This window comes from Carica papaya, chromosome 3 (assembly GCF_054855325.1).
Source record: "Carica papaya isolate Zhongbai chromosome 3, ASM5485532v1, whole genome shotgun sequence".
NCBI lineage: Eukaryota > Viridiplantae > Streptophyta > Magnoliopsida > Brassicales > Caricaceae > Carica > Carica papaya.
Window position 1 is genome coordinate 33,909,230 of NC_142311.1, and position 18,752 is coordinate 33,927,981.

The 18,752-nt window shown below is 32.2% G+C and overlaps 3 protein-coding genes across 4 annotated transcripts; all 3 read right to left on the reverse strand.

Moving 5' to 3' along the window:
* Positions 1-738: 738 nt before the first annotated feature.
* LOC110815097 (rho-N domain-containing protein 1, chloroplastic-like) lies at positions 739-4,449 on the reverse strand. 2 transcript variants are annotated; one of them, XM_022042752.2, is made up of 2 exons: positions 4,292-4,449; positions 739-2,099 (listed from the first exon to the last, which is right to left on the reverse strand). In XM_022042752.2, exons 1-2 carry the CDS (start codon positions 4,329-4,331, stop codon positions 934-936), a joined length of 1,206 nt encoding a protein of 401 aa, XP_021898444.1. In that variant the 5' UTR covers positions 4,332-4,449; the 3' UTR covers positions 739-933. The 2 variants fall into 2 exon arrangements, with proteins under 2 accessions (XP_021898444.1, XP_088072826.1); XM_088216700.1 differs by lacking the exon at positions 4,292-4,449 and adding an exon at positions 3,368-3,694.
* Positions 4,450-5,415: 966 nt separating this feature from the next.
* Positions 5,416-13,963, reverse strand: LOC110815062 (Peptidase S24/S26A/S26B/S26C family protein). Its single transcript, XM_022042716.2, has 5 exons — positions 13,801-13,963; positions 10,221-10,393; positions 6,441-6,624; positions 6,069-6,175; positions 5,416-5,990 (listed from the first exon to the last, which is right to left on the reverse strand). Exons 1-5 carry the CDS (start codon positions 13,870-13,872, stop codon positions 5,909-5,911), a joined length of 618 nt encoding a protein of 205 aa, XP_021898408.1. The 5' UTR covers positions 13,873-13,963; the 3' UTR covers positions 5,416-5,908.
* A 2,257-nt stretch (positions 13,964-16,220) lies between these two features.
* On the reverse strand, positions 16,221-18,428 carry LOC110814999 (ENTH/VHS/GAT family protein). Its single transcript, XM_088214706.1, has 4 exons — positions 18,242-18,428; positions 17,424-17,924; positions 16,864-17,142; positions 16,221-16,682 (listed from the first exon to the last, which is right to left on the reverse strand). Exons 2-4 carry the CDS (start codon positions 17,907-17,909, stop codon positions 16,476-16,478), a joined length of 972 nt encoding a protein of 323 aa, XP_088070832.1. The 5' UTR covers positions 17,910-17,924; positions 18,242-18,428; the 3' UTR covers positions 16,221-16,475.
* Between the last annotated feature and the right edge of the window lie 324 nt (positions 18,429-18,752).

The window sequence follows — 18,752 nt, forward strand, 5'->3', positions numbered from 1 at the left end:
ATATTACAACTAAAATATCATTGGAAATGGATTTAGTTCTTAATTATAAATTCAAATAATATATATATTTTTTTTTTGAAAATTAAATATCATGTGATCTAATTTCGTAATTATGTTGTATAAAATTATGATGGTCTATAGAATCTTGTAATATAAATATTATAATTTTTAGGGTTTTGTTTTGGGTCACAGAAATATTACTTCATATATATATATATATATATATATATATATATTTTAACTGTTGTGTTTCCAGATTGGAAGGCAAGAACAGAGTGAGGTAAGTAGTGGTTTCCCTTATGGGGGCATAAACTTTGACAGAACACCTAGTTGGTGTGAATAAATTTTAGGTAGGGTTAGTGGGCCTCATTTTACAGCTGAAAGAGGGATTGCCCTGTCAAAGCTAATGACCAATATACATATATTACATATATATATATGTATACACACACACACGTACACATATTTTCCTTTATAATACTTGGGTATGAGAATAAAAAATTGAAGAGAATTTAACCTAAACACATAATAAGATGGATTCGTTTTTATGGTATTTAGTACTTTGATTTCATCTAACACTGAAAATTTAAAATTGATGTAAATTTTGGTATATACAAAAGCCATAGCTTCCCGGCAGAGTTTGCAAAATAAAATCCAAGTAATATACCAATCAAGAATCTGCAAGAATGTCGATTAGAAAGAAAGAAACAGAATCTAATAACAGATTATCTACTACTATTTCCAAAAAAGAAAAATTTTGAAGATGGCAAAAGAGCTACACTTTGAATCCAAAATTTCACTGAACGTTTAACAGGAAGATGATTCAGACAAAAAAAATCTGTCGAAGTTTAAAGAAAAGAAAAAGAAAAGGTGCATCACAACCTATATCAGTATGTATGCTGTTGATAGTTCTCTGTCTTCCCGCAACATCAATCAGACAGAGGTAGCACTTAGCAAGTCTACCAGCTCACTCTTCTTCATCTTTGAAAACCCTTTCGCGCCACGAGACTTTGCAAGAGCCCTCAGTTCTGGGAGCTTTAATGCATTTAGATCTCCATCTTCAATCCGATGTTCTTCCTTTTCATCTTCATCTTCATCATTATCACCATCACCAAAATCTGAAGAGACAATATCTGGTACAGCTACCGCAATATCCTCATCTTGATAAATGGACTCAGGCTCCAGCTCTGGCTCTGGCTCTGCTTCAGGTTCTGACTCCAGCCCAAGCGCCACCTCAGGCTGTGGGTCAGCAACAGGCTTGTATGTAGGCTCACGGTGTGTTTCGACCTGATTTTTCTTTCTCCTCACGCTTGTATTGGAATATGATACAGTGTTGAGAGCACTCTCGCTGGAATAAACAGACTGATATCTAGATTGTGGAACTGGCGACCTCCGCTGGAAATTTGATGCTGGTCTGGTTAATGGAGAGGAATTATTATGTTCTTGGACTTCATCCCTCACTTTGCTCCTTGAATCAAAGAAACTCGTGTTCTTATCTTCACTGTATTTTCCGTTCAGTTCTCCATGGTCTGAATTGAAATCTTGGCTGCTGTAAGTGCTGCTTTGTCTCTTTCCCTGTTCAACAGAGTGCTTCCTCAATAACTTAAGCAGGGAATCCACTGTTTCACTTGCTTTGCCTTGTCCTTGGGAGGTCTCAATCTTCCTATCCTCCTTAGCAGCTGCTCGCTCTCGAAGTTGAGCCTGAACTTTCCTGAAAAGTTCAACAATTTCTTTCTCTCTGGGTCCAGGGGCAGCAGTAGCTTGAAATTTAGGGGAATTTGAGAGGGAGAATAATGGCCCATTTTTTGAAGGTAGTATCTCAGAATCATCAAGACTATCAAAGCTATCTCTCTCTTCATTTTGTCTGTTTCTGCCTCGGAACCCATGTTTACTTTGACGTGAGAAATCTGGATTTCTCCTATTACCCCCAGAAGTTGCTTTACACACAAAAGAGACTCTCCTAGAATCACATTTTAAAGATCCGATCTTTACTTGTAAATGTATTTTGCAATCAACACGAGAGAGGCAAGGAGGTAAAACCACTGTCCTTCCAGAAATCCCATAAAATGAGAGGCATCTGCCCTCTGATCGTCCACAACCTACAATACAACCAGCACAAAGGCACAAAAATCAATAACCACAATGAAGAAATTAAGATAAGAAAAATATACTAACTGACACCTATCTGGCAATCTTATTCTGCAGCCGCATTTGTTAAATGTGTAAAGAATGTTATAAATAAAACAGGGGGGCGGGAAGACAGAGAGGTTAGTTGTCCTTGCTTTGGTACAGATGCTTCTAAACATAGGAGAAAGAAAAAGAATTATAATGCATCAAAAGCTGACCAACAAAACACCCAAGAAGAAAAGGAAAAATTAAAATGACTTATTTTGTCCAATATCAGTGGTTAAAGTAACAAACTCATGACTAATTGCACAATAGGAAGTATGAGGTTCGTATCTGTCATTTCATTAAAATCTCATTATATAGTAAATTAATGTATGCACATATAGTGAAAAAAAGTTTAAGACCTTTGAACAAATGAAATACAAAGCAAAAACTTCCAATCCAACATAAGGGTTTGTTACTTAACACTGTTACCCTAAGGTTGTCCGTTTACTATAATTTTGTCCTTCCTTTTCCCACAAGCCTCAAGTATACTGTCTTTCTATTAATGAAAAGCAAAAAGAAAGTGGAAAAGAAAAGCATTGACTTCCAGTCCAACTTAAGGATCTGGTTGCCACTACTCAGGACCTCCAGCTGTCTAGCCTATTCTCTTGAATCTCCTCGAAAGATTATGTACATTCGGTGGTCTTTTTTCACCTTTACTTTTCACAAAAGCCAAAGTGCACTTTACAGTAGTCCTCAGACTTTATAAAATTTTTGCTAACTGAAAATTTGAACCTTAATGTAAAAGATTAACATGCATCTAGAAAATTAATTTGTCATCCCTGCCACCACAACCCCTTTCTTCACTTCTAACATCACCAAGCCATTTTCCACCTCAGTATCAGGACTATTTTTGCATGGGCAAATATTAGAAACAGGTGGCAGTGATAAAAATACCATGAAAAAATCACATTCAATGAAGTAACAGGCAACAATGTAAAAATTTCACCTTCATGGATGCTTGCAAGGAAAACAAAGTTCAAATGGTTCACCAAAATTAATCAGCTTATCTGTCAAATTAATTAACTATCTAAATGCTCGTGAATTAGATCAAACCTCCTAACACTATACTGCATTTGAAGGACAAATCCAATTAGATATCCAGTTTCATAATTAATCCAGTCTTAGCATGAGAAAAAAGTAAGAGCATACAACCAAGTAGCAATCATGGTACACAATAACTCTCACTATCACTGACCAAGCATCCTCCTTCGAGTCGTCCCAGGACTGTCAACAAATTCAGATATAGCTTGTATCACAATTAGCCAAGCTCAAACACAGACCGGCTCACTTCAAGCTTGATTGAAGCTATGGAAATCATGCTTGAACTTATGCTCCACTTAATTTCATCAAACTTGGTCAGTTCAAGTTAAACTCATACTTATCAACGAACCAACCTCAAAAAGCTTTCTAGGAAACCCGCCTTAATTTAACATGGATACTTCAAACACGTAAAAAGCATCTAGATCAGCGAGCTACAAACACATAAAAAGCAAGCTAAGTTTTTCAAACCCATCCATCCATCCAGCGCATCTACCAAAGGGAAAAGAAGCTCTAACCAGCTTTTTCAAGGGCTGCTCAAAAATTCCATAAGTTTCTTTACGCTCCTAATTTATAATCCCGCGGGCCGAGAAACATGAGCATTTCATCAAACAACTTGCGGGCAACATTAAAAGAATCATAGCTACAGCCACAAAAAGCGTTTTACAGATAAATAAATAAACCCAAGGAATAATGTAAACAAATAAATAAATAAATAATCACGCTTCTTTCAAGTACAAGAACCAAATATATAGAATGAAAATGGAATGTCGAAGAACTCAAAACATAGAAATTCCATTAGCACGTTAATATAAGCCGAGTACAAATTTGTTTTTTTAAAAAAAAAAAAAGAAAAAGCACCATTAGCTGTCCAGAAAAGCTAAAGAAATGAGAAGATATTGAAGTTCAAGAACGGACTATCCAATAACAAATTTCCAAGCTAGCTCGAATCAGGCAACAAAGTTTCTTTCCTTTTACCACAGCTTCCGGGAAAAAAAGAAAAAACAGATCACAAACAAACACAAAAAACACCAAAGAGGAAAAGCAAAAGAAGAAATGAGAATCAGAGTAGATAAATTACCAGAAACGTTGTTCGGAAGAAGATGTATAGCGTGCGACATTACAGTGCAAGCTTCAAGTGAGAGGCCACTGGCGCCTTTGCATTCTACGACTTCTGCGTTGCGAACTCGGAGTTCGTGTTATATACGAATCGATAAGGGATTCGCTCGGTAATATTTGATTTGTTTAATGGCAATAGCGGGTTCAAATTTCAGCGTAGGGTTTTCTATTTGGCAAATTGCATTTTGCACCATAAAAGTTTCTAAATTGTATAAAAACCCTCATAATTCTCAAAATTACACAAAAAAATATTATTTTTTACAAATTATGATACACTTTGTTTTATTTTTTACTCTTTGAAAAATTCTGTTCATTTCCCCCTTTTCTAAATAATATATTTTATTAATATTCTAAATTTATCCAATTATCACTTAAAACACACAAAAAAAAAAATCAATTAATAATTAAAAAAATGAACAAAACAGTTAAAATATATATATATGTAATATTTTTATTATGTTCTTAGAAAATATAATATTTTTCTTCATGCAACCAAAAGGCCTTTTCCATATCCCAAATGTTAATTACGAACTTTGGACAAGTTAAGAGTGTATAGAGTTATCACAACATATATATGTATGTAATATTTGGGTAATTATATAAATTGTAAGACTCTAATGTAATGTAAATTGCTAAAATAAATCTAGTATTTAAGACTTATAGAGAAAAATATGCAGCACATATTGTACCATATTTGTCCATATCTGCTAATAAGTACTTGTACAATATACATCCTACAAGTACTTATTAATGTCATAGAAGTTACCAGTGCTGATTGACGTTCAAATTTTTTCGAACTTCAAAAGTTAAAGGTTAAAATTAATCTTAACGTAGAATTACTTGATAAAAATATTTGATTTGGCATAGTGTATTTTTTTAATCATGAATTTAACTTATTTAAATACTTTCTAAGTATTTAGATATACTTTGTTTATTATTATTATTTTTTTTTTTGGTGTTGCTGTTACTATTTTTGTTATTATTATTATTATTATATATAGTTCTTACATATAAATTTATAAGCACTAATATGTACTCTGATGTTTTTAATCGCCAAAGGGTAATATTTAAAGAATAAAAATATAATTTAACAGTTAAAAATTTAGTTTTTATAACTAATATTGTTAAGGAACATTCTCTTCAAAAACAAATGAGGATCCAACTCCAGGATTTTACCTCTGAGGAATCATGCCGACTGACTCTTTCCACCCTGCTGCTTTGAAGAAATATATTCATATAGTTTTACACTTACAAATGATTCTTATGATACTTGTGCCAAATTCTCCAGCCCATCAACCGTTCCAAAATAATGTTTAAAAAGCTACATAAAACTCAAAATTCAACACAGCCTGCTGCCTAATCGTCAACTGAAACAAGAGCCGAGTTTTACCCTTTCTGTCAACATAACAATAAGCAACCACCCTCCCGAAATCGACTATTCTAAATATCATGTCTTTTATTTTTCTCTCGTGCCAGAAAGAAAAACTGCAGGAGATTGTGCACGTTATGGGGGAAAAAAAAAAAGAAAAGAAAGAATACATACAAGCTGAAATGAGTCAGATCTTTATGCAGGCATAGTTTATGCTTTGTGATTCTTTGTCATCTCATCAACGTCCAGTTCTACTTCCAGTACTGGAGAATCCCTACGCATGCTGGAATAACTGGTAAAGCAATATCAAATTTTCAGGTTATAATTCCCGTAAAACGAAAAATTGTTAGATTGGAGCCAAATATCTAACCTGTTCTGCACAGGACCATGATCTACAGCTGTCCGCAGACAATATATAACTCTGCCGACTATGTTTGACATGAGAACCGGACCAAATGTTCTACTATCATTAGCCTCCTGTGATTATAGATGACCATCAGAAAGAAAAATAAAAGAAAATAAGATATTCAAGGTTCTTGCTGTGCGTTTGAGAATTGGGTATGGGTCATTTCAGACCAATAGTACATTATCCTGACCTTATATAGACTTGTTGCCACATTAAAAAGTGTGCAATCAGCAGCATAAAAGAAAGCAATTGTGTATTGAGGGGGTGCAATTACCCGCAGATGTCACGTAAAACGTCCATAATGATATATCTCAAATAGCAAAGAAGACTATGTACCTTAGGTTTCAACTTCTCATTGTCAGCCAACACCCAGCACTGATCCTTCTCAAGAATGAAGGGTTCCTCTTTTTCATCCTTAGATACCATTTCATACCCTTCAGTAGCTGCCAATCTTCTAACCAGAAAGCTACTCAAGTTCTGGGGGTCCTTCAGTACCACAACATCTCCAACAAAAACACGTCTGGTCAAGAATCAGAACATGTCAACTTGAGCAACGACAAGAACCAAAAAATGAACCAGAAGAAAAGTCTGAAACAAGATACTAAAGGTTCTTCTCTAACCCAAATAAAAGTTAAAGAAGAAACTAGAAATCATACAGGGTGGACAGAGTGAATAGCATAGATAAGACTATTAACATTCAGTTTTAAAACCTTTGAGAAGGTTCTGAAAATCATCTTATACTTTGACAATTTCTACCATGTAGTTCATGCATATCTAAAGGACCTCTTGTAAAAAAATAAACAATTAGCTATGTAAGTTGCACTTAAAGAAATATTTTTTAGAGGAAAAATACACTTTCCTCCGTAATAATAGTAACAATTACCTTCAGAAAAAAAATCTACAAGTTTCCACACCTTTATTACTCTCTGAAAATATTCAGATATTTCATAGTTTTTTTCCCCCCAAAATCTCTAAATCCTCATTCATATCTTCTTCTAAAAGCATCGGTAAAAGAAATGGACTCATAAACCACAAAACTAGACAACGATTAAAATGAAGCATAAACAAGGGAAAATAATAGTTTTAGAAGAACAAAAACAACTATACGGGAGGAACAAATATCTTAGAGAGTGGAGCAGGTTGATTAAGAGTGGAATTTCCTAAAGTCCTATTACACAATTTATCGCAAGAAATCCCGTAATTGATTATTTCCCATGGAAATAAATCTGGAAGAGAAAACCATCACCCAACATTGTGTTTATTTTTTAGAGGACTGTTAAACCAACAGCCACATGACATGGATATTTCGAGAAATTTTCAGTAAGGTTTAAAGCAATTGTTGCGTCTTGTCAACATGCAGCTATATATATTTAAACACTAGACAGCCTCTTTTTCTCTGAAAAACATTATGATTGGTTAGTCAACCTTCCAAAAATTAGAAGATATAAGAGAGGTACAAAAGATTAGAAAATAAGCAGGTTGACAACTTCTTCAATAAAGTGTCTGTGGGGGATACCACACTTTTTCATACTTAATAGAAATGCAATGCTGAAAAATCACGCCAAGGACATATCAAACTAACCCAGTCCAACAGCTATTGCTGACTTTTGACAGCACTTTTATTAGCTTTAAGAGAACTAAAACAACCAATAAGCTCAGAGAACCAATCTCGCCGATGTGGGAGGTTTTCACATCATTGAAAGCGACAAATGCAGGAAAAATATCTTTATCCAAAGAAAAATATTCATCTTTTTCATGTAAAAAATAAATATTATTAGAGGGGAATAGAAAGATATAATAGAGTACACATCCTCCCAATAAAAAGAGGGGAAAAAAAAGAAATGGATAATGGCCTGGGCAACAAAAGAAAATATAAAATTGTCAGCCCACCTCTATGTATAGTAGATAAAGAAATATCTTTATAAAGGCCATGCATCTTAGCTAAAAAGATGTTGAAAAGGTCAAAGTATCCCAAGGAAACAAATAGTAAGAGAAATATCCTCGGGTTCCCTGCAGCCACAACCCAGCAAGCAATGCCTCCTTAAATATCCTTGCATTCCTCTGCATCCACAACCCAGCAAACACCGGCCCCTTCCACAACAATTTATCCTCTTTCTTCTTCCGAACAACACATAAAAACTAGGTAATAGAACCCTCAAGGTTTGCAGGAAAACCCAACAAATACAAGAAATATCAAATTAACAAGCACTAAGTCTCCAAGCCAACAAAAGGTTGTGGGATAAAATTGTGAAAACATGATTCAGCCTGGAGCAAAATCATTAGTATCAAGGTTTTTAAGAACCACAACCCAAAGAAACCTTAACCTTAGAGGGAGCAAAAATCTTCCAAAACATTGTCTAACCGGCGTGATTATGTATACAAGAGTTAATGGTTTAAAAAGACAATGACAAATTTGCCCAAAAAAATATTCAAGGACGCTAAATACCAACGCTATGATAAGGACTTCAAGAAAAAATGATAAATTCATGTCAAGTCAAAGAGAGCATATCCAATCCAAATATATAAGTCAAAGAGAGCATATCAACAGCTTCACACTAATATAACGAATATATTACGAGACGATGAACCATCAGTTCAATCTGGGAAAAAAAATGAGAAAGAGAAAAGACATGAGAGATCATCAGCTTGGACAGTGTAGTAGAAGATAAAAATGTTAAAGCTACAGGAAAAATTATAGACAAGGGAGATGACCTGTGTATAAGTGATAGGTTATCCCAAAATGGTGCACATAACAAGCAAGTCTTCTTAAACTAATATATCTTTTCATGGAAAAAAGAAGTATTATTAGAAAGAAAAACAAATTACAAGCATAGACTAGTTATCTTCCCAATAAAGAAAGAGAAATGAAAAGAAAAAGAGAAAAGCCGACAATGCTCAATAGATAATGGTTGGCCCAATCCCTATTCTTACAAAGCTTTCAAATATCTAATGGATCTGTTCATTAATTGCTTATTCATGATCAGAAAAGATCAGACTTGTTGCTAACCACAATATCGACTTAATAATTGCTTCCTTTAAACTTTTTGGAAGGTGAAGTTACCTAACTACCTCCTATCAAACTTCCAAAATTATTTCACCTTATCATATTACTTTTTGACAATAATCAACATATAAACTCTTCTGAACAACCAGCACGACTGATAAGCCTAAGGCCCCAAAGCTTGAGTTCGGAAAATTCATTAAATTAGATAACAGCAATAATTAACACAAAGGATAATGCTAAATCATTCAATAGAAACTCAGGGATAAGCAAGCGTATACATACATCTAAACCTTTCCCCATTTTTCCTTATCTTTTTTCCAACAATTGCGTGAATGATGACTGTATTTTACTTGTACCAGAATGGAAGATAAAAAGGGCAGCCAAATCAATATTCTCAACTGAAGCATATAACATGAAAATACTGTTCCTCATACAGCCAAATGAAATTGACATTTGAAAACAATTTACACAAGTCAGAAAGTAAATCCAGCAGCATTAGAGGGCTAATTTCAATCTTCATAAATGCTTATGAAAACCAGGTAAAAAAATGTGAATTAAATACAATATTCGTCTCACAGTTATACAAGTTCAAGTTTATAAAATAACAGGTTTAAATTTGATATCCAGCTATCACCAATGATGTTGATACCAACGAATAGACCAGTGTTTGACAATAGTTGCATAATTTTAGATCAATAATAACATTTTTCCCAGTCATGACCAGGACTTTGAAAATTATCAACTTGAACTATCTTAGTACGCCAACTCTTCTTATCAAAAAATATTAAAGACAAGTCTATGGTACCTCCCCCCATTGAGAGGCACCAGTACCTATCAGATTTGGTTAAATTTTGTTACTATTTTAATGATCACTTGTTACTATTGGCTCTTGACATCATGCCAATTGGCTGGTAATAACTTAAAAGTTAGATAATAACAAATTATAGCTAAAATGATAATATAGTACAGCCAAAAAATGTGAGGTACGAGTAACTCCAACTTGCTGGAGGTAGAAAAGTCCAATATGCAAACTTAACAAAAGCACTTCTATTTAAAGATATATATATATATATGATCCATATATAGATAGAGAGAGAGAGAGGTCATATTACGTTGGATCTGCAGCTGGTATCTTTCTGACAAGTAAAGTACCTCCCTGTCCTCCTATTGTAGGGTCCATTTCCTGTCCTTTAGCCCAGTGTAAGTAAGTCAACTTTCCCTGGAATAGATTCTTCCATACTACATCACCTACTTCTCGGTCACTGATTTGACCTCCCTTATAGCTCTGTTATCAAATGCACAGTGAGATAGATATATTAAGGGCAATGCATGCACTTTTACAGCTATGAATACCGTAAATGGGAAAATATTTGCAGCAGAAGAAACAATCAACAAAAAAGGTATCATAAACAAGTACACAGCATCCTTTCAATTCAACAGTCCTACTACCAACTGAAGTGCTAAATACATTGAAATAGGAACTTTCAGCACAAACCAAAGAATTTATGACGCCAGATAAAGGCTCCCACTTCACGGGATAAAAGTTTATTCGAGTAAAATCACTCAACTATGGAGTGCTTTTTTGCTAGTTGGTCCCAGTCCGATGCTGCAAAATAAATTCATGGTGAGATCCAGAGTTTCTTTTAGTTTTAGTCTTAAGACTTTCAAAAGTCATTTTGTTGACAATTTTTCAGATTAGGTTACCCACAATTATCTTAAACAGCATTTCCTAGTACATTTTTACAATTTGAAACTTATTGATTTTATTACTTATTCTATTCTCCTTGGTTCCATTCCAACAATGAAACTTCAAAAAAAAAAAAGAAAAGAAAGTGATAAATAATGCTTGAGGGGGGGGGAGGAAGGCACTTTTATGATCAGTGCAACTATTTTTTCTTTCCTACCACTTTTCTCCAAGATCCAAATGAACAGTTTAAAAAACTAGAAACAGCAATCCTTAAATTGCCAATCAAGCATATCAAGGCAAACTAAAATATCTCAAAGGGGGTGAGATAAAAGCCAAAAGAGAAAACAACAAATGTCAATAATAAGTTGATGTAGGATAAAGCAAGAATAATTTGTCTATTTAGGAATTGGGGTAAATGTAGAAATTCTTAGATATCACTCCTAAGTATTGAAATAGATTTAACAGAAATTAACAAGTAGTCAGACATAGAATCCCTTAAGCATCAAACCTAAAAGTTGGCTATTTCTTGAGCATAAGCTAAAGACATCATTGCATCACACAATCAAAATATAGAGCTAACTCTCGAAAATAATTTACTGACACAGTTTATTTAAAAGTAAGTTCACAGAGATATTTATAATGCTTGAAATGAATAATAATCTCATTATAATTATAGATTTTTTTTTCCAGTAAAGGAAGAAATATTATTAAATCAGGAGAAAGATGATATAAATGAAACTGAGAAGATAAGACATCCTCCCAGCAAAAAACACAACACAAAAGGACAAAATAAAGAAAATTAATACAGAATGAAAAGCAATAGAGAAAAGATGCCCAATCCTTGCACAAAGACGATAAAAGCATCCCTAAAAAGAAACCATGAGTGTTTGCCCAAAGAGAGGCAAAAAAATTACTCTATTCCAAATTGCTTTGACTCAATGGAAATAGATGTTTAAAAATACTATCTTTTCATGAAAGAGGAAATATTATTAGATAGAGAAAAGAGATACAACAGTAGAAGATAAGAAATCCTCCTACATTAAGAAAAGAAGCAAAAAAGAAGTAATTAATGACAACCAAAGGCCTAAGATCGCTACAAACGTCAAGATCACTATTTTCTGAGGCACCAATGTAGGGCCAAACAGTTGATAATGCTCGAGGCGATTGAGGATAAGGAGGTGATGACAATGCAAATGATGACCCTATCAAGAAAACTAAAACTAATGAAGACATGAGGGAGATTTAATTACAGGCTCTAGAAGGGCATGTATAAGCAAGTGAAGCTATGGAGGTTTATGAAAGAATGGTCAGAATAACAGTGCCTAATTCTTGGCAGATACTAAATAAATGAATAGTCAAAGAAAGAGTTATAGTGTATAACCCTGATGGATCCAACAACCAAATTTTGGTGTCAGGCTGAGAAGGAAGGTATATGGTTCTAAGAGAGAATAGATTTTGCACTTCAAGGGTTTCCCTAACCAATAGGTTATGGATGAAATGGAAATTCCAGGCAATGCTCCCCTCAACTAAAACACGCATCATACAACCTAGGTATTAAGAGAAATCTTACACATAATTTATTATCTCATGCCTCACCTCAAAAGTGATTTTTATTTCCTACTACGAAGTTCATCCACTGACAAGACTGTTCAAGGGAGTTTGACCATCAACTCTCGATTCAAGTCTGATAATAAACCATCAAAATACTTTCTTGAAGTAACAGAGCATACTTTCAAGAAGAGAAACATTGTTCTTCTCTCAAAGAAAATTCAAGAAGAGAATTAAGATTTTCTTTGGGGGTTCACTACCAACACTGTAAGCAAAACTTCATAAAATTACCTAACACAAATCATCATCCCAACATCTAAGCAAACATTAAGGGTATCTTCAGCAAAATAAAATATTTTTGCATAATTCATTTGGAAATGTATATTTAATTTAACCATGAGAGAATAACAAATTTAACTACAAATGAATCTAATTTTGAATTCATTTCAAGTTAAATTTCTAACCTCTTTGATTTGAATTTTCATCCTCTCTCGTAGTTTAACAAATTATTGATTATCAATTCACAAAAATAGTTCATTTCTTTGAAACGTACCCTAAATTCATAGGTAAACTAAAATGAGCATAATTTGCAGTCTCAAAAGTCATCCATTTGGACACTTCATTTTAGGTTAACATCTTTCGTAGTAGCTGTCCAAGAAACAACTGTGTATAACATTCCTCAATTAAATATCGAAGCTAGAACCTAAAACATGACCTTCCCTCTTTTCTCAACTGCTTGAACTTGAGCTTAGAGCTGCATTTCTCATCTAATCTACCAGAGAAGTTTTGACTCCAACAAAGAATATTCGGAGATGCATTATGCAAAATTGTTATCCAACCCTACTAAAAACTGATATATATTTCTCGATTTGTGATAAAATAGGTAGACATTTTTATATAGATAGCATATTTGTCTATCAAAATCCAGACCTGGATAAATCCGATTAGAGATCATTTAAGAAAGGAGAACATAAGGTCTTTACTGCCAACTCAAACCCAATCTATTACTACCATATGAACAAGCTGACAGCAATTTTAGAACGCTAACCTACAAAAGCACATCATCAACTACGATGTTATGGGGAGGAGAGAAAGCCTCCAATACTATACTTGTAGTCACTTGTGTTGCTTGAAATCAAAATAATAACGCAAATTTAAAGTACTTCCTCAGTTAGTTCCTCCCTAATCGCATTGAAATACAAATGCAAGGCACCATAACCCCAACACACAAATATCGGGAATCCCAAACAAATCTCGGCATGGAACAAACGCCTCTTAAATAACCTAAAATGTAAAAATTCTACAAATCTATTCGCAGAAGGGAAGAAATCCATAAACGACAGAAGCACGATCAGATGAACTCTTAACCAGAAAGAAAAAAAAAATGGGAAAGGGGACAAGCAAGGATCAACAGGATACTGATAATTAAACGAGTAGAGAGAGATGGAGGGAGGAACCTTCCAGCTGAGAGAGACGGAGTATTCGAACTTGTGAGCTATGTACCGGCACCAAGTCGAGAGGGAAACCATTGGCAGCTCGGGAGTTTGGGCTGTGCTACGTTGTTCTTCACAGTGCGCATTTTCAGATTATCCCCGACCTGTTTAAAACCCTTTTTTCCAACTAATTAATGGCTTAAATTTCTATTCTCTCTTTTTTTGTATGTTACATTTTTTTCAGTAATTATTAGACGTGAATTACAATTTTAATTAGGTAAATTATATTATATTTTATATAATTTGATATATCATATAAAAATTACCTCTATTTTCAATATCTAAATAAAAACACCATATAATTTTAATTATTATGCATTTTCAATATATTTGTAATTTTATGATACAAAAATATGTAAAAAAAAAATGTATCTAATGTGTACAAATATATAGCCAACATTATAGAATATGATAGATGGTCAATATAGCTACTACAAGTAAATAAATAAATATTGATATTCCTTTCTAAATTTTATGTGTGAGTACGTAAAAATTAAATACATATATGATCACTTAAATATTTTAGTATGCTTTTATATATTCTATGTGTTCACATTTACATATGGTTGTATATATATTTATAGTAGTTGACATGCATATATGTAGAAAATAGATCTAATACATACATAAATGGTCTCTGAATATATCCTTTTTTATTTATGTAGTATAATATTTTATCACTAACATAAATGCCAATGAAGATAAACTATTGACCAAATATGCTAACATTCATTGTTAAGAAAATATGATGTACGCAGTTACTTATAACATATAGTTGGAGTATGATATAAAATTCAAACCTAAGAGCATGCAACTCCATAGGGGATCATTTGTGTGTCTATGACAACGTATTTATTTTATTTTTGATTATAAAGAGAGTCAAAAGTTTAAAAGGATTAAAAGTTCTTCAAATATATCATGGGTTAATAAACTCTCATAACATCATTCGTGATAAACAATTGGAGATCACCTGACACACGAGCAGGCAGATGAATACCAAGTTACAACAAAAAACCAAAATTCGCCAACTGATTAATGCATTTATTAATTTTGCGATATGCATGCCGAACTTTGACAATATTTTTCTTTTTTCTTTGAAGCTTTTTGTGCATGGTCACATATTTGTTGTATAATTGTGTTATTTCAAGGTAGTCCCTACCAGTTTTTCTACTATGAGTAACGATATTTGATAGAATTCTTAGTGGGTATTTGGATAGTTATAATTTGTATTATGAATTATAAAAATATTGTTTAAATAGTCATTTGTTAAAAAAAAAAATTAGTTAAAAATTATTTAATATTTACTATAAATAGTTGTAAAAATTATTGCGAGTTAAAAAAGTTATATGTTTAATGAAATTAATTTTTGAGATTTCACACATAAATTTTAATAACAAAATCATTATATAAAAGCATATATTCTACCTTTTATTGTTTAAATCTGTAATTTCAAAAATATATTTTGATTTTGACTTTTCCCATAATCAATTTAAATTTTATCAATTTAATTGTAAAAATATTTTTCAAAAATAAAAGTTAAAGCTATTACTTTAATATTTACTAAATCGGCTATAGTAGAAAGACCATTTTACTAACATGTTATCATGATAATATATATATATATATATTTTTTATCTATATGCAATATGGTTGGCAAATTTGAACTTATTGATTTAATTAGAATCTCTTTTCTATTAATCATACTCATGTTCAATATAATTTTTTATAATTAAATAGACTAAACTATATTAGATATAGTTTATATGAGAGTGATGAATCTTTACTCGTATTCACTCATCTCTATTAGAGATAGGTCATACTTATAAATACCTTTACATGGTGCATGATTGTCTATAGGCTAGTTTGTCCAAAAGACAAAATCATTATTTGAAATAATACTAGCTTCTTGAAGAAAATTATGTATTTTTTTAAAATTAGTATAAATTATTAAAGAGATTATTATATAAAATATCATATCTCATTTATTTATAACTAGTTTAAAAGCATTTTTTTTTTAATATTGTAATTTTCGGTTGAGAACACCCTATAACCAATGCTAGATGAATGATCCAGATTTTTCTAATTTTGTGACCCTATTTTATTTATGGAGCTAATGTCTCCACATGTTTCTATGCTCTTTTATCGCATGACGTGAATTAGTACATTAAAAATAATATAGTAAATGACATAAATCAGTATATTAAATTGATTATATAGAATTAAACTATGTTATAGAGTTTATAATATATATTTAACATTTTGATGGTAATATCACATAAGTGGGTTCGAGATTATGATTAAGTTAAATAGCATCATTGTCTTATATAATATCTAAAATTAATATTGTTATTTAAACAAGATAATGTTATCCTTATATACGAGCATACTCTGTAAAAGTTAAGGAAACAAAATCATGCGTAAAGCCCATGACATTTTCTCCAACTAATTACAGTAGGTAAATATCAAAGTTGCTAGTACATGAAATTCAAAGTTTAGAAAAATGCGTACATCAAAAGTTAATGTTTATCAACTTCTCATTTCTTATTGGCTAACCATGGAGAGACTTACTATTATCTCATATAGGGGGAATCATTTTCATAAGTTCCATTCACGTTTTTAATAAGGTGGTCCATATTTGCCTAAGTTATATTTGAGTTTTCTGGTAGTTCTATGAATTTTTTACCTCTTTCTATTTCCTCATACTTACAGATGACTCGTTGAAGTTCATCGTGGAGATTCAATGCCTCAAAAAGCATGTTCTCATCATCAGTAGTGCTTTCGATAAACATTTGAATCACAGGTTGTGCTTGCTTGCATTGCATCAGCATGCTCACAGTTAGGTCATCCTGTAATCACATGTAAATTTTCTTAATATCATGAAAGAAAAAAGCACTTCATTATCCCCAACAGCACATTGCGAATGGAACACCAAAAACAAGAATAACAGTTGTGCTAAATGTTCAAGTCAATAAACAAAATATAAGATATAGTATATATAACTTTTATATGTAAAAATAAGATCGTTACCTTTAAAGACTTTGAGTTTGTTTCGGTATTCAACATGTTAGAGAATAACTCAACGTTGTTTCCAGTCGCAACAATAAATTCCTTTTTTTCTTCGGTTGATAGATTTCCAAAATTAAACGCAAAAGTGTTACTATCTGCTTTAAGTATTTCTCTATCAAAAGCGAGATATGTTTCAGGAGCAGATATAGGTTGTTGATGAATATATGACTCCAAGGTATATTGCATCGGGTGTGAACTTCCATCTTCTATTCGTGATGATTCATTCGTTTCTTTCAAGTTCTGCATGAATCATGAAAGAGAGTTCCAAGGTATACTTAGTTGTAGATTTTTCTTTTTGAAAAACTCACTACCGTATAATTCAATTTCTTATTAAAGTTGTTAACCATCCCCTCTGATGAGTGTGTATTTTAGTTATGTTTAACTTTTCAAAGCTATAAAGTAGTAAACTTTAAACCACGATGAGACATACTGAAATTTCTCATTAAGTTTATATATGTTTGAAGTATGAGAAGGAACTTGATAAAAATAATAATGGAAAGAAAAACATATGAAGGTCTTACTATATAAGTTTGGCGGAATACTGGCAGATAGGCAAGATCCTCTGATTGCCCCCAAGCTCTAATTAACTGCAAAGCCTTGTTCTTATTGACATGATTTGTTTGCGGGTTGTTAATCATCTTTACCATTTCTTCCAATATCTTAGCAGATGCTACCTCAAAAGATACCTTGTTACAATTCGTAGTGCATGCTTCCAGTAAATCAAGACTTAGCCTCTGACTCACTACATTTTTACCACAAATCTTTTTCTTTATGGCCCTGACAACCTCGGTCTCGCTAAACTCCTTGCTATTGATCATGACACATATCCGCATGTTCATGCCCCAGTTTGGCTCTTCCAAAGTCTCAAAAGTGGCTTCATTAACCAACTTTGATTCTAGACTTGGGGTTTGCAAAATCTCCTTCATTTTTCCACTTAGAATTCTACCCATTTGAGCTCCGTTTGTCTTTAATCGCTCTCGCCATTCATTTAGCTTCAACTTGTCCATTTCCTTCAGTAAATTCTTTACCAATAATTTATTAGAAAAAAAATATAAATTATGATCAACTTAAATACCTTTTATAGAGTAATACATAAAATAACAGAGAAATGAATACTATTCTTAATTAACATTGTTAATATATATTGTCATATTAAGAGAAACATAAAATGAAACCCGTTAACTTTGAATAAATTTAGCAAGCAAAATGAACAAAATTGAAATTCTAAAAATTTATGAAATAATAGAAAAAAAACAAGTAGTTTATGTAAATGTGGAGATGGATAAACTTACATGATAATAAAAGAACCAAATAATAGAACAAATTTAAAGTGAAGTACCTGGATGTTTTGAGCAATTAAGTTTCAAATCGAAGTTTTTGAATCTCCAACTTAAAGATCTAAAACTTTCAGATTGAATTAGTCTTCTTCAATTTGTTAGAAAATAAGGCAACGGGAGCGGGAGAGCGAAAAAGTTGTTGGTTGAAGACATACATGAACTATTTTTAGGGGTCTTGATGGGCATTATGAGTATTTTAATAACTTAGTCAAACTTTATCGTCATACAACTTGTATACGAATAAATGATTTACTATAAAAATCTGATTTTTGTTTTTTAATGTTGGAGGAAAGATAAATCCATTATTGTTATTGTATTAAAAAAATAGTATTCCGCTTTATATATTACTTTAGACTATTTTAATTAAGGGTATTTAATATTGTCTATTTATTATCGTCGATTTTTGCATTTAATAATATGTAAAATATGTTTTATTTGAATATTAATAAGATTATAAATGAAAAATCTAACAAACAATTATTATTATTATAATTATTAAGTAGTTTAAAAATA